Source organism: Laccaria bicolor, genomic scaffold, assembly GCF_000143565.1.
Source record: "Laccaria bicolor S238N-H82 LACBIscaffold_9 genomic scaffold, whole genome shotgun sequence".
Classification (NCBI taxonomy): Eukaryota; Fungi; Basidiomycota; class Agaricomycetes; order Agaricales; family Hydnangiaceae; genus Laccaria; species Laccaria bicolor.
This window is the reverse complement of record NW_001889880.1, coordinates 796,579-810,194: the sequence shown is the minus strand read 5'-3', so window position 1 is coordinate 810,194 and position 13,616 is coordinate 796,579. Positions and strand designations below refer to the sequence as shown.

Genomic DNA, 13,616 nt, shown 5'->3' with positions numbered 1-13,616 from the left:
AAATCATGGACATTTCAAGGTCAACTTCCTGGCATATGGCCTTTCTCGGGTCCTCAGTGATAAGCCAATTTCGTGGAGGTGACTTCATGAATCGCGTTGACGTCTAGTTTTCCACCCAGGACTTGTGACCTTCTAGACACAATCAGCTCACACCTCGGGAATTCAAAAGACGTTGCGGTCTCATTGCGAGGAAGGGAGGCGGGCAAGAGATTTGGAATGAGGACGTTTCAATGATCTCTTGCGTAAGTCCCGATAGGTGTATTTGCCATGCTTGACCATGTTCATTGGTCTTTATCTTCCCAGTAATGTTAGTCGAGAAATGTATACTGATCGATATGTTTACACACCTCATCGGGTCCTTCAATAAATGCCTCATCCTCCGAATTGTAGTTCTCAGCAGATTGATGGCGTGCAGTAGGAGGCGACGTCTTCTGAGTGATATCCTACAGACACGTCAGTGTAAGCTAGGTCGATGCCACTTATAATATTTGCTTGCCAGCGAAGGACTTGGGGGTGCGCTAGCATCGTTATGCTAGGGAAAGACAAGTTTTCATTCTGTGTCCTTGTTGAATAGTTAAACATGAGAAGCGGCGATGCGGAAGTCCTGATGGTAGTATCCCGACTCTCCATTCACCTAGGTTGGTTTCTTGAAATGATTGTTTGGCGTGGGCGACACATGTCAATACCAGTCTATTATTAGCAACGCACCGTTTATAATTAGCCTGGGCTCTCCCTCCAACTTAAGTGACTGACCAAAAACAAAAGCCTCCACGCCCATTGTAAAAATTTGTGGGCCTACAGTTTACATGATACAAGGTAATATATGTACAGAATGAAGATCGTGAATTGAACGGGAATGGTTCAAATGGGTGTAGGGATAATGCTGTGGTGTATGAATATGACGACAACCGAAAGAACCAGACAGAAAACTAAAAACAAGGACAAAAACAAAAAGATAGAAAAGAAAAAAGGAGATGTGGCATAGTAATTCGTAAGTATTAGATCAAACTCACCCCCTTCTCCCCATCGCATCAACCACCTACGCTCTAATCCTCCACCCATCACCCTTCCGATTAACCTTTCCAACCCCTCCAAAGCCCTCTCGAACAACCAACCACAGGCCAGTACTACACACCACATCCTTGATCTCCTCCGCCGTAAGCGTCAACCCAGCATAAGTCTGCCGAGCAGGCGCACCCACCCCACGGCGCTTCACCACCCCCATCCTCTCCACCTCCACGTCAGGGAGTGGAAACGGGACTTTAAGCATGGCGACCACTTTGGGATGATGCGGTGTCGGAGACAGCGTGCCCACTTTCAAGCGGAGGATCCCCGTGCCAACGTTAGCGCTGGAAGCAGCTTTCGAGTGTCCCCCATTCTCATGACCATTCATACTCGAGCTGGTACGTGAAAGGTTCGCATCACCCCCAACTCGACGGATCTTCAGGGTGCATATCCAAGGCGTCTCCGAATCTTCTGGGTCGCTTTCTTCGCCTGCATCGTATTCCCCTGAATCGTCCAGGTCTTTCTTCAATGAAAGCCGTTTCCTGGCTGGAGAGCCCGAAACTACCCTGTCCATCGACTTCCCACCAGGCATGGGCGAAGATGGAGGTTGCGGATTGCGCGAAGGAACAGGAGACGCAGGCGGCCCATTCGCTTCTTCGCTCAACGTAGTTGTCGTCCCCGTGCTAAAACTCTGTCCACTCAACCTCCGACTCCATCGTTTCTTCTCCTCCAACTTCAGTCTTTCTTCCGCGGTCACTTGCATCGTCGCCCGCCGTTGTTTCCTGCTGCTACTTTCAGGATCCACACCAGCCTCAAGACCCAAATCTTCCGGAACACTTCGTTCCTTCCTAACCTCCCTCGGCTTCTCCTCGTTCTCATTATCACCAGCACCACCCTGCGAAACCGCCATCCCCCTTCGAAGGCTCTTCCTCCCCCTCTTCCCAGACTTTCCAGAAGCCCCCTTGGCCCTCTTCCACTCAAACCTAACCTCAACAGGCCCCAACCCCTCTATCATCTGCTGCTGCTGGCTAAACGCCGCAGCACCATCTTTCCCGTAGGCAGAAGCAGAAGGAAGCAACGCCCCAGGCAGATGGAGGCCCAAAATACCCCCGCCATCCACTGCGGGCCGGCGCTTCAACCATTTGCGCACAAGCCACACGTATAACAAGGCTTTCTGCCCCGCCAGCGATTGTTTGCTCTCCTTTTCCTGCTGTTGCGCCTCGAACGTCGTTCCCCCGGTCCCCGTAACAAGTGGGGACCCCAAATCCGAGGACGTCGTGGCTGATGACACAAAAGTCGGCTGGATGCCCAAGATAGGGGGTCGAAGTTGGAGTTGGCGAGAGGGCGTTGGGCTTGGTGTTACTGTGGCCTCTTGCGCCCCCATAGCTGGAGGGATGGGGAGAAGCCCATGCGAGGCAGCCTGGGAGAGCGAATCCACGCTGCCGCGACTTCCAGTCCCGGCTAGACTTAGTGCGCTGTGGTTGTTCCCGCGCAAACCTCCGATGGTGGAATTAGGTGATCCATCACGGCTTCCTCTCCTCACAATACCGTCAACCATCACTGCACTTAATCGGTTTTTGTTGTTTCTGATAGAACTCGATATAGCGTTGGTCAGGCTCAGATTCCGACCGTGGCCTTTTGACGGCGCTACTGTGGGGGTGGGGGAGATTGGACTTATATCTACATCCGCCGGACGTGGGGTCTGTGGTGCCCGTTGTGTTGGGGTTGTTTGCTGGGAGTTCGGGGATGTTGGTGGGGACATCAGTCTCAGAGGCGTGGGGTTACCTCTCGTCGTGGGCTCTTTAACGGGAGTCATGGAAAAGGTCGCAAAGGCAGGTGAATTTGGCGCAGAAGCCCTGTCTGCACCATTGGAAGGGGGATCCTTGGCCGTACCATTCCGCTTGTTGAAGAGTTTTCCGAAAATGTTGCGTTTGCTGCCACTGGGATTCATCGAACTGGGCTTGGGTGTGGGGGATGACGGAGTTGGTGTGGCATCTGTGGAGTGAGTGGATTGAGACGTAGGTGGTGTAAGGACGACTTGTGGCTGTGGTGCGAGGGGTACTGTTTCTGAGTGAAGAGATAGGGCAGAGGAAGCTGCGGAAGGTGTGGCAGGTCTACTGGATGTTCGTGGCTGAAGGAAACCCGCCGTATTCCTAGAGGACGCCAAACTCCCTTTGTTGGGTGTCAGAGCGACAACGGCGCCCATTTCGTCAACACTAATTCTCAAACCACCTTGCTTCGCCTCCTTATCTCGTTCACCCCAGACTTCTACAGGTTCTATTACGGCCAGATCTATGAGTTCCATACCGCGTTTTTGGAATTTAGCAATCTTGGCATCAGTGCCGGCATCAACGATAACGTTGGTCATTACATTATGAGCTTGAAGATTATAAAGTGGAATGATAGTCCGACGAGTAGAAGCAGTTGTAGACGTGGAAGCGACGGAAGCGAAAGAGGCGGTGGACGAGCCGTAATTAACGGGTAAAGAGGCGTCAGAGCGGTCGGATGAGGTGCGGGCTAGAGAAGCGCCGTCGGTGCTTTTGCGGCCTGAGGTAGATGCGGACGTGGGGGTAGCCCCACCACCAGCAAAGGAATCCCCCGTAGGTGTGACACCCGATGGTGGACGGCCGTTTGGTGGTACGAGCTGTACCTGCAGATTTAAAGGATGGTTCGACTTTGATGGAGGTGGTCGAACAAAGATAAAGGTCTGTTTGTAGTAGATGAATTTTGAGAACAGAAGCTGGATTGAAATGGATTAACCTCATTCGCAGGTTTGTCCTTTAACTTTTGAGTCGGCTGCTCATCACCTTGTTGCTGCTCTTGTTGCGGTGGTTTTTGGGTAGAGTCTGGGTCAGGTTCGTCGTCGTCCGTCTGATAATCCTGTTTGAACGGTTGTGGCTGTTGTTCTGTTGATGTGAGTGGATTGAATGAAGGGAGAAAGGAGACGAAGGAGGAGAACATGGCCGTTGGAGACTGGCATACGATCACCGATCTAAAAGTAGTTCACCACTCGGCTAAGGGCTTCGTCATTCTTTCAATGTCAGCAACTCTGACTTGGCGCCTTTGTCATCCGGTCGACAAAGATACTAATCTCCTTCCCCTTCAAGCCCCTTCGCCGGGTTTCACTTTTCTCCGCCACCATCACTTCGTAACATTGACTGCGTTATCAAATTTCTTTCTGAAAAGACTTGAAGAAAACTTTGCAAGTCGTCGAAAAGTACTGCGCTGCGACTACGCGTTGAAATATTCTGAGCGCGTAACTGAAATTCCGTCGATAACCATCTAATGCACGCCAAAACGAAGCCACCATCACTGCGCCGTCTTGCGACGCCAAGCACATCATCTACATTTTTTCTCTCTTGATTTTCTTTTTCCGCGTGCTTGCGCAGTTGCTACCTATATACTATCATTGCTTCCCATTGGATATCGACATCTTTAATGATCTTACGTTTTGAAAATCAATACTGATTGTTGTGCGCTCATGACCTGCCGTTTATTCAATTTGAGTGTTGGACGATCTATCAATCAACAGCACACTCAAAGGGAATCTATCCCTTCATTGGAACTGCCGCCTACATTATTGTAACATTTTTCTAGTTCAACGTACTACATGCATAGAAGGCAGAAGTAAAACGCCCTGGACGTTAATAAAAAGAAGAGAGGGTCCAAGAAAAGAAAAAAGTGGGGGGTGAGTGGGCGGTAATCGTACATATAATACAGGTGGGAGGGGAGAGACGCAAGAGAAGAGAGGAAGCAGAGACTAAAGTCACCCACAGCCGAAGAGAGAATCTGAAAAGAAAGAAGAAAAGAATCACAAAAAGACGCCTTCACTCCGTTTTCTGTCGCTTCCCATCCCTATCCCCTTCCGACTCGCCAGCACCAGAAGGATTATCAACGCTCCGTCGCTTAGTACCCGCGCCACCGTCCTCCTTGGACGCACCACCCATCCCTCTAAACGCAGCCAACTCATTCTCCAAACGTTGCCTAGCAAGCCTCTCCTCATCCCACATCCTCTTCACCTCCTCCAGCTGGGCCTGCAAGTCGCCCATAGCCTGGTCCATAAGCAACTTCTCCAGCGTCCACTTTTCAATGTTCCGCGCCTCGTTCTCTTTAAGGTGATGGATATATTGAACCGCGCGAGATAGAATAGCGCCTTTCGCCTTTTCACCCGAACCATTGGGCACGATCCGCCCGAGCTCATTGATGCCTTCATTGATATTCCCTCGTCTACGGCGCTCGACTTCTTTCTGCATAGTTAGAAAAAGAAGGATCAGTGGCTGTTCCCAATGTCTCACATTACGGAAGAAACACGAACGTGATTATCTTTTCTTTGTCGACTCCACTCATCGCTACCCATAGCTGCGCTTCTCGCGCCTCTACGTCCGCCCGTGCTCGCAGAAGCAGCTGGGGTCGTCGGCGCCGCCGGTGAGCCGCCGTCGACAGAGCCACCTGAAGCGTTTTCGTGGTCTTTGTGGTCGTCTGCGCCTGATTGCTGTGGTGACTGCTGTTGAGGCTGCTGAACGGACGCTGGGGCTGCCTGCATTGCTACACTGCTCAGCTGTCCGAGACCAGGTGGGCCGCGGGGGTGAGACGACGGGCCGGGGTCGTTAATGCCTGGTAGACCGTTACCGGGAGGAGGCATAAAGTGTGGTGGGACGAAGGGTGTCTGCGAAAGGTTGGACAATGCCTGCGCGGCGTCTTCCTTGGGATTGGAGTTGCTGGGGATCTGTTGGGAGTAGGAGGTAGACACATTTCATGTTAGATCGCGCTTGGTAACGGCATGAGGAAGACGTGACATGCAGATGCGAGGTAGGGTTGGTTGCCCTCCTCGTGACTAGTGTCAGGCGCGCTCGTGCTCGCCGTCGCGACAATAATGAGTCACGTGTAGACCAATTAATGCGACGACGCTCTCGACGCTTCAAGTATGGAGAAACGCAACGGGAACGGGAAAGGAGGAATGAGGAAGGTGGAAAACATATCCTCACCTGTTTGAACACTCCGGGCAACGATCGCAAAAGGTGCATGATTTGGTTCTGATCGAGAGCCAGATTCTGGATGGCGGCGAGGTCAGAGGCGGATATCTCCCCTGCGATGCCGGTGGGGAGCGCCGATGTTGCTTGGGGGGCTGCGTTGGATGCTGGCTGAGCCAGGGCTGAGTCGTGAGTTGCGGGAGTAGTGGGAGCCATTTGAATGGAATTTGGTGATGCTCGTCGACTTGTGTGAATTTCCTGTATGAATTCTGTGTTCTTTAACGAGGACTGGAATGTTTGCGTTCAACCTGGCGGGGAGTGCCCTCGAATTTGCCCAGGGGAATGGTCGAACACTATGAACAAGGGGAAGTATTATCGTCGGTTCGATAATAAAAATTGGATCGGTGCGGAGAACGATAGGGTCGATGCGCCTATGAAAATATTGGTGGTCGTCGAGGACGGCAATGGCGGGGAGGGAGCCTGGAAGACTTGCTTGGGATTGGCAAGGAGGTGGAAGGGGGCGTGAAAGTCACGACAAGACGTGATCACAAAACCCTGTGACCTGGCAGAGGGATCATGATCGCTCCCACGCCACACTCGTCACTCAGTCATGTGGTCAGCATGTGGTCATCGCGGAGTCGGAACTCCGGTGCACTCCGCCGACTGCCGAGATGCGGATCTCAAAGAGCAGGAATCAGCGCTTCACGACTCCAATTTCCCAGAACTGGGGTGGTCAGATGAGTGTATCGACAAGGCGCTGAGAACCAAAAGCAATTGCTTTCCTGATAAAACACCAAGTCTGGCTTATCATGATACAGGGTTGTAGTTCGAAAGAGAACTTTTCATTCGACATTGAAGTATTGAATCCTCTTCTCCACATTTGTGGGAGTCGTGAACCTAGACATCCATGCGATAAGCTTTTCCCAACCGCAACACCACGTGGAAAGATAGGCAAATCGAGCGAACGCAAGTGAAAGAATTCACATCACCCCCAGCCCAGCTTTCAGCTCGCTCTCCAGATCCTCCATTCCAGAAGGAACCGGAACCTCAGGCTTCTCCTTGGCTTGCTTCTCTTCTTCCAAACACCGCTGGCAGCGACATGACCCAAAGCCCCATCCTTGAAGCTCACTCTGTCTGGTTTCATACCTTAGCTCGGGGTTCACGTAGGAAATGAGCAACTCCTCGCCCTTTTTGATAGGCCGTTTCGCAACGATGGTAATGCGCGAGAGCGCGGTGCGCTGATCCAAGTGCCGGACGGATGCATTGGGTCTACATGAGTGGTTTAGATGCGAATGAAGGGTGTATAAACCCCCATGGCCTTCGAGATCTAAATGAAACTTGATTAGGCTGTGTACCATCGTTGAACAACGCCAACGGGCGTACTTAGACTCATAGACCCCAAGTTTCTAAGAAAACATGGATCATACTCAAACAGCTCTCGCTCGACATCTGCGGGAAGTGGTTTTTTGAGAAGTCGAGCTAGTTTCTTCTTCTCCGGCACCGTTTTGGGCTCCTTGAACGCCTGCACGCATAGCTGGTGCGCCTTTTTCCATGATGACCTGTCCGGTTCAGCGTTTCCGGTTCTACATGGAAAAGATAAGCACAGAATCTTGAAAGTGAAAAGACAAGCATCACGATTTGAAGCTATAATTAAAACGCTCTTCCATGCCTAGCGCAGCGAGCCCACGCATGACCTCCCAATCCGCTCTGAGCGTCGCCTCGTCCTTTTGACTGGCAAGCAATATTCTGCTCATACACTGCGCCAACGCATGCAGCGCCATCCACTGCCTATCCTTCGTCCACTTCATAAGCGGTACAGAAGCAGGGTTCTGCGCAGGACACAACAAGGGGTGGGTTTTAGCCGATCGGGACAGGCAGAGGCGGTTACAGAACCTCGCAGGGCAAAATGCAGAAGAAATGGAAGCGGGACATGGGATGGGGGAGCCGGCGATGGGAGAGTCAACGAGAGGGGTAGTGCAGTACGCACATGCCGTAGACTTCAGCTGCAAATCGAATAAATCCCTATTGTCCTCGAGGGCATTTGAGTAAATTTGAGGGCAATTTCTGACTACAAAAAATGTACCACTCAGGAGCGATGATGAACGGGTCCTCTTTCCATATCACCTCCCCTTCTTCGATATCAGAGGTGGCGATGAGGCCTTTTCCTTTCTGTTGATCGTAGAAAGTGACCTCCACCTTGTTCGTCCATTGTGTAACATCCAGCTGGGGGATAACTCGAGAAGATGGATATACAATCGTTGATCTTTTTATTGAAGTCGAGGAAAGGACCAGGCCCTCATTTTGAAGAATTTTTCGTGTTCGCTTCTCGCTGACGGTCCAATTGGGATATGTTCTGAGGAGAAGTGCATAGATCTTGGAGATTCCAAGGGATGGGTTTTGATGTTTGAGAGTGACGAGCGCGTCTTTGAGTTCTTCTTCTGTGGGCGAAACAGACATCAGGACTGGGGTGCTCACGCGCTCACGGTTCTCATTTTTCATCTTATCTGCATCGATATTAATTTTGTAAACGATATCTTAACTAACTACCAGGAGATTGTTTTCAAACTCTGGTCAACCAAAGGACGTTTTTTACGCGTCCAACAGGATAACTTTTAAGTCTCCCGAACCATAACACGGCAGACTGGTTTCGCGACATAGGTGAGCAACGGTCGTGGAGAACAGACAACCGCTGCGGTCGTCGCGAGTTCTCACAGGCGGGGGCAAACATGAAAATAGAGATAGCATTGAACAGGCCATGATTTATTATGCACAAAAGTAGCGGCAAATAACTAAGAAGGAAGTGGTTAGCATTGCTTTGCGGCATCGAAAGATGACGAAAAAAGAAAGGGATCAGGTTTTCGATGTATATCAACAAGCTCTCCGCCCGCCTCCATTGTACACCGGAGACTTTGGTATGGACAAGAGAATTCGTGTCCGCCCATCGAGTAGATTTCATCACTGAATGAAAGAGAATCCCCAAACTCACCAAATTACTGTGTAACAGATTAGGGAGGCGAGAATACCTAAGAAACAGTCTGAAAGTTAGCAACGGTTGAGAAGGACAGGATCAGAGAAGAGGTTGCTCAGACAAGGCTGAAATCGATAAAGTATTCCACAAGAATGATTCGGAATGTGGTAAAGTATGGTATGTCGTTGGATCATCACCGGCAGATGAAGAAAATAGAGGAAGAAGACTCACATCCATTGGTGTGGTGGTGGCAGAGAAACAAACCACGTAGAACGCCAAAAAAAAAGTTTGCATTAAACCTCCGCTGTGTGATCACGTGTTCGAGATAGCTTTCGAGGACATTCCACTGAGATTGAGAAAATGCATCCTCCTCAACGTTACCCTTTCATCTCCCAACCACGACAATGGACTCCCTTTTACGATGGTCAATCGAGAATTCCACTCCGCTAGACAGCGCGCCTGGCGATCGTCCACCTGTTCAGAGGCAGGATCTAAACCCGGAGATCATTGACATGATATTAGGCAAGCCCGATGCAGAGTTGATGAAGGAGGATATGGCCGTTGCGATTGATGCTACTCGGAGCGAGGACGACCGGATAAATGCTTTGGACCACCTTGAGATGGTTCGTCTCCGCCTTGTTTCTTTTTGCTCGAGCGAGTTTGACTGACTGTTTGTTTTCCACAAGTTGATTGAACAGATTGATAATGCCAATAGTTCGTCTCTATTCTCGACTATACAAATAACGCGCTCATTTCCCAAGCTAGACCTCGAAAAATTGCGGCTTTGGGAACCACTGCAGTCCATATTGACTTCCGACGCCTCTTTAGAAATTAGAATGCAGGTGCTTTGGGTCATTGGGACATCTGTCCAAAACAATCCAGCAGCACAAGATGTAGTGCGTCCCCCTCTATCTTAATGTCCGAGACATACATAGGTTCACTGACTCTTTTTAGTACCTTAAATACCAACCCCTCCCCACCCTCGTCTCCTTCCTCACCCCATCGCCCTCCTCGACACTACAAATCCGTTCTAAAGTCATATACGCGCTTTCTGGGCTTCTGAAGCATAACGCTGCTGCCGTCGTAGAACTCGGCAGGCCGGAAGTCGATGGGTGGGCAAAGTTGCGCGAAGCCCTCCAAGGTAGAGTGGACTTCGCAAGAACTCGTATCTCATTTCATTGACACTAATAATGTTCTTTAGATCCCGAAATTTCCGTTCGCCGAAAGACAATATTCCTCTTCCACTCCCTCCTCATCCCAACCTCCCCCTCGGACTTACTCCTCCACCTACCAAAACTCATTGAAGACGACCCAACCCACCCGCCTTCCGCTACTGACGGCCCAAGCCTTCTAACACCTGACGACCAACCCGCCTCGGCTGCACCGATCCACCCCAACTCACACGCAGCGCATCTCGCTAACCCAAGTCGGACCAATACATGCCAGTATACATTCACTGCGCTGCGTGAGCACAATATACTGGACGCGGTCATCAACGCCGTGACGTCCCCAGTGCCCTTTGGTGAAGACGGAGAGAACGTGGAGGCCGACCCAGATTTTGAAGAGAAGGGTGTAAGGTTCGTGGTTTTGTCGCTTGTGTTTCAAAAATGTTGGGTCGCTTAACTAACTGGTGGTTCAGGTTGCTTCAGACATATGCTGTTACGTGTGGTGGTGCTCTCTCGCGTACACAAAAGGCAACCCTCAAGACATGGTTCGAGGCAGAAAGGAAAGCGAAGGGAAGTGAGGATGAATTGCTGTCGAGTTGGAATTTTACGGCTGCAGAATTCAAGGAACTCATTGGACGACTAAATTAGTGAACGAATAATAACATTGAGATGATCATCACGTTGGTCACCGCCGTATCCCATTATTTCTGTCTTTTTGGATCGTCTTGACTCCAATTTTAGTTGATACATCTGAAAAGGTCGAAGTGGTAGATGAATTGCTGACCACGGTATCTTCATATCCAGCAAAGATTGGTTTCTGCAGTATCCTATAGACCAATGATCGTCCGTCCAAGTATCTTACTACTCATGCACAAGTACCTCGCCTAAAATCAAAGCAAGTATTTGAATTTTCAATCACGCCCTCTCTCTATGCATGCCTTCCAAAACCATATCCTCCAATCCTACACACAGCAACCTCACAAAAGACCCAAACATCTATCAATCCAACGATTTACTCCTATAAAGCAACACATAAGCAGACGAATCCTCCCCACCCCCATCCAGCGTCGCCAACTTCTCCTTCGGGAAAATCGACACCTTCTCATCATCAAACTTGTACCAATCCTCGTCGTCCTCGCCCAGCTCGAGCGAGGACACGGGATTCCCGTTGCCATCGCCACTTCCATCGGGTGATGATGTGTTTTGCGTTTGGCCTTTTGCAGCGTGGAACACGCTCTTCTTCACAAAGCCGATGTAATGCCCTGCGTCGGCGGCTGCGCCTTTGTGTGTTACGATGGCTGGATGATGAATTAAATGTTAGCTTTTCATGCTTTGGCAGAGAGAGAATAATGTTAAAATTGAAACAGAGGTTGTGGACAGAAAAAGTGTACACGGATCGCAAATGGAAAGAACAAAAGTAAATGAAATAAATGGAAGGACGTACCAACAAGGTCATACAACCCAGTCGCACTGCACCCCACATCAGATTTAACAGACGGATCTACGAGCTCCGCCAGCTCCTTGGCTTCCTTCTCCCGATACACGCCCTCCGCCTCCAAATCACCACCCTTCACTTCAGTCGATGCAGGAGCAGCAGCAGCGTCAGCCATCTCCACGTCGCCCGTCGCAGCATTACCAGCCGCAACAACAGCCGCATCAGCTGAAGTAGAAGCGGACGAAGAAGAGGGAACAGTTTTAGTCCTCTTCCGGACCTTCCTCCTCTCCATCCTCTCCTTTTCCACTTCCTTGAGTTTCCGGCTGACAGGAAGCAATTTTGCTTTAAGCTCGTCCGTAGCTAGGTCGAGCGCGTCAAACTCGAGTGGAAATTTCACTTTACGCTTTTGAGAGAAAGGTTTGTCAGTCAAAGGCAGGCGCAGGCAAGGAAGACGAGAAGAAAGACTTTACCATGATCTTCGCCTTCTTTCCAATGTCAGCTCTCCATGCGAACCGCACCATGTGTACAGTAAGATAGCCAGGCAAGCGCGTCAATCGTGATTTTTGACTGTATATCGCTTGTCTACCCAATGTCGGTGAGTTTTTTTCGACTTTGGTGTCAAGGGACTGTAATCGAATAGTCAAAGGAAGCCAAGGGGGAAGGAAAAGAGGTGAGAACGCACATTCAGAATTCCCGTGAGCATAAAGTTGGTCGTATTGATAATATTACATTCAATTTTCAACACCTGTTCGGTGCTCACTGACGCCGGTTCCTCTGGGGCCTCGTCGCACGTCAGCTCGCGACGCATCTCGCCCATCAAATACTGGTCCACCAGTTTGCGTTCTCCGATCGAAGATTGGGCTGCAGCGGTGCCACCATGTGCAGCGACGCTGCTGCCAGATGCATCGAGCCCTGGGACGTTACGGAGAGTGTTGATTATGGCTTGATAACATTCTTCCGCATCTATGTGGAGATCTAAGCTTGTATATCAAGGAGGAAGACGGTGGAAAGATGAAGGACCTTGTTGCGCATAACCCCCTGCACCACCCATCATCCCTCCTTTCCCGCTACGGTCAACTTCAGCGAATTGGGGGTTGACCTTGACAGATAGATACTTGAGCAACAACGCATATCTCATAAGGGAAAAGAAATACCTGTCTGAGAACTTGTAAGAATCCTATGGGCGTGATGCTGTCCGTTGTACGCGACATGTTGTGGTACAAATCGCGCAGGGAGGCGGGTAAAGGTGTAGTTGAGTGTAGGGCGGGACTAGAGATGTGTCAAAGATGAAGTAGATGCAAATTAAGAGCGACATACGCGGTGAGAGCGACTTGAAGCTCAGGGATGGCGCGAAGGGCCTGCACAGTCGCATTCATGTAGCATGTATTCCCAAGACTGTTGTTGGTCAGGGTTGGATGAAGGTTGGATAGGCGATAGAGGGGACATACTTGCGTAAGCCGACGGGTTTTGCCAACTAAACGATAAGGATGAGGTCGAATTGCTGGAAGAAGAAACGATATACTCACTGCTTCTGCTAATTCTGAGTCGTCCATGTCTATTTTACGCGTTAGATGTGTAGATATAGAAAACGATAGTCGTACCTTCGAGAAAAACAATAGGTTTTGCAGGTGGTTTTGGCAGGTCTCCAGCAGCGCCGATAACCATGAACGTTTGTCCCTAGATCTTACTCTTCGACCAACTTCTCCTAACACTTTTTGGAGCCCACTCACAGCTTTGGGCGCGATCTTTTTCCAAGAAGAGTCCTCCTTCAACATACATTAATGATCATTATTTTTCAAAAACAAAGAGGAAGAGCAAACCTTGAGTGTGCCACCCTTAACCATGACCTTCATACGATCTAAAGGAACGCCTGTAGCGTTGTATACGGCATCTTTGAAGACATTTGGTGGGAGATCGGGGTCGAGGTTGAGGTCGTACGTCTTTCCTGCGTGCTTGATGTGTACGGGGATCAGTGCCATGGTCAGTAGATTGTGTTGTGGTTAAAATGAGAGAATGTGGGCGCGTCAAAACGCGCTTGCGTCAGTGATCGGTTCGGTTTAGCTGCTGAATTT

General features: G+C 50.1%; 7 protein-coding genes across 7 annotated transcripts; 2 read left to right on the top strand and 5 right to left on the bottom strand.

Annotated features, from left to right (window-relative positions):
• Nucleotides 1-308: 308 nt before the first annotated feature.
• Nucleotides 309-3,966, bottom strand: LACBIDRAFT_326144 (uncharacterized protein; the record flags this gene model as incomplete). The annotated part of the gene is made up of 5 exons (XM_001879701.1): nucleotides 309-326; nucleotides 348-443; nucleotides 754-795; nucleotides 1,136-3,655; nucleotides 3,766-3,966. The coding sequence occupies 5 exons, from the start codon at nucleotides 3,964-3,966 to the stop codon at nucleotides 309-311; spliced, it is 2,877 nt and encodes a 958-aa protein (XP_001879736.1).
• Nucleotides 3,967-4,042: 76 nt separating this feature from the next.
• On the top strand, nucleotides 4,043-4,291 carry LACBIDRAFT_318918 (uncharacterized protein; the record flags this gene model as incomplete). Its single annotated transcript, XM_001879957.1, has 1 exon — nucleotides 4,043-4,291. The coding sequence occupies one exon, from the start codon at nucleotides 4,043-4,045 to the stop codon at nucleotides 4,289-4,291; it is 249 nt and encodes an 82-aa protein (XP_001879992.1).
• Nucleotides 4,292-4,832: 541 nt separating this feature from the next.
• Nucleotides 4,833-6,191, bottom strand: LACBIDRAFT_318917 (uncharacterized protein; the record flags this gene model as incomplete). The annotated part of the gene is made up of 3 exons (XM_001879700.1): nucleotides 4,833-5,252; nucleotides 5,321-5,731; nucleotides 5,991-6,191. The coding sequence occupies 3 exons, from the start codon at nucleotides 6,189-6,191 to the stop codon at nucleotides 4,833-4,835; spliced, it is 1,032 nt and encodes a 343-aa protein (XP_001879735.1).
• A 764-nt stretch (nucleotides 6,192-6,955) lies between these two features.
• LACBIDRAFT_318916 (uncharacterized protein) lies at nucleotides 6,956-8,432 on the bottom strand (the record flags this gene model as incomplete). Its single annotated transcript, XM_001879699.1, has 4 exons — nucleotides 6,956-7,302; nucleotides 7,359-7,558; nucleotides 7,611-7,997; nucleotides 8,059-8,432. 4 exons carry the CDS (start codon nucleotides 8,430-8,432, stop codon nucleotides 6,956-6,958), a joined length of 1,308 nt encoding a protein of 435 aa, XP_001879734.1.
• A 103-nt stretch (nucleotides 8,433-8,535) lies between these two features.
• LACBIDRAFT_318915 (uncharacterized protein) lies at nucleotides 8,536-9,180 on the bottom strand (the record flags this gene model as incomplete). The annotated part of the gene is made up of 2 exons (XM_001879698.1): nucleotides 8,536-8,998; nucleotides 9,065-9,180. 2 exons carry the CDS (start codon nucleotides 9,178-9,180, stop codon nucleotides 8,536-8,538), a joined length of 579 nt encoding a protein of 192 aa, XP_001879733.1.
• A 167-nt stretch (nucleotides 9,181-9,347) lies between these two features.
• On the top strand, nucleotides 9,348-10,757 carry LACBIDRAFT_318914 (uncharacterized protein; the record flags this gene model as incomplete). The annotated part of the gene is made up of 6 exons (XM_001879956.1): nucleotides 9,348-9,566; nucleotides 9,630-9,657; nucleotides 9,709-9,839; nucleotides 9,898-10,084; nucleotides 10,145-10,520; nucleotides 10,583-10,757. 6 exons carry the CDS (start codon nucleotides 9,348-9,350, stop codon nucleotides 10,755-10,757), a joined length of 1,116 nt encoding a protein of 371 aa, XP_001879991.1.
• A 288-nt stretch (nucleotides 10,758-11,045) lies between these two features.
• Nucleotides 11,046-13,523, bottom strand: LACBIDRAFT_190082 (uncharacterized protein; the record flags this gene model as incomplete). The annotated part of the gene is made up of 14 exons (XM_001879697.1): nucleotides 11,046-11,289; nucleotides 11,341-11,407; nucleotides 11,554-11,947; nucleotides 12,015-12,170; nucleotides 12,227-12,387; nucleotides 12,421-12,507; nucleotides 12,589-12,643; nucleotides 12,699-12,813; nucleotides 12,862-12,939; nucleotides 12,993-13,018; nucleotides 13,071-13,099; nucleotides 13,146-13,221; nucleotides 13,275-13,310; nucleotides 13,365-13,523. The coding sequence occupies 14 exons, from the start codon at nucleotides 13,521-13,523 to the stop codon at nucleotides 11,109-11,111; spliced, it is 1,620 nt and encodes a 539-aa protein (XP_001879732.1). The 3' UTR covers nucleotides 11,046-11,108.
• Between the last annotated feature and the right edge of the window lie 93 nt (nucleotides 13,524-13,616).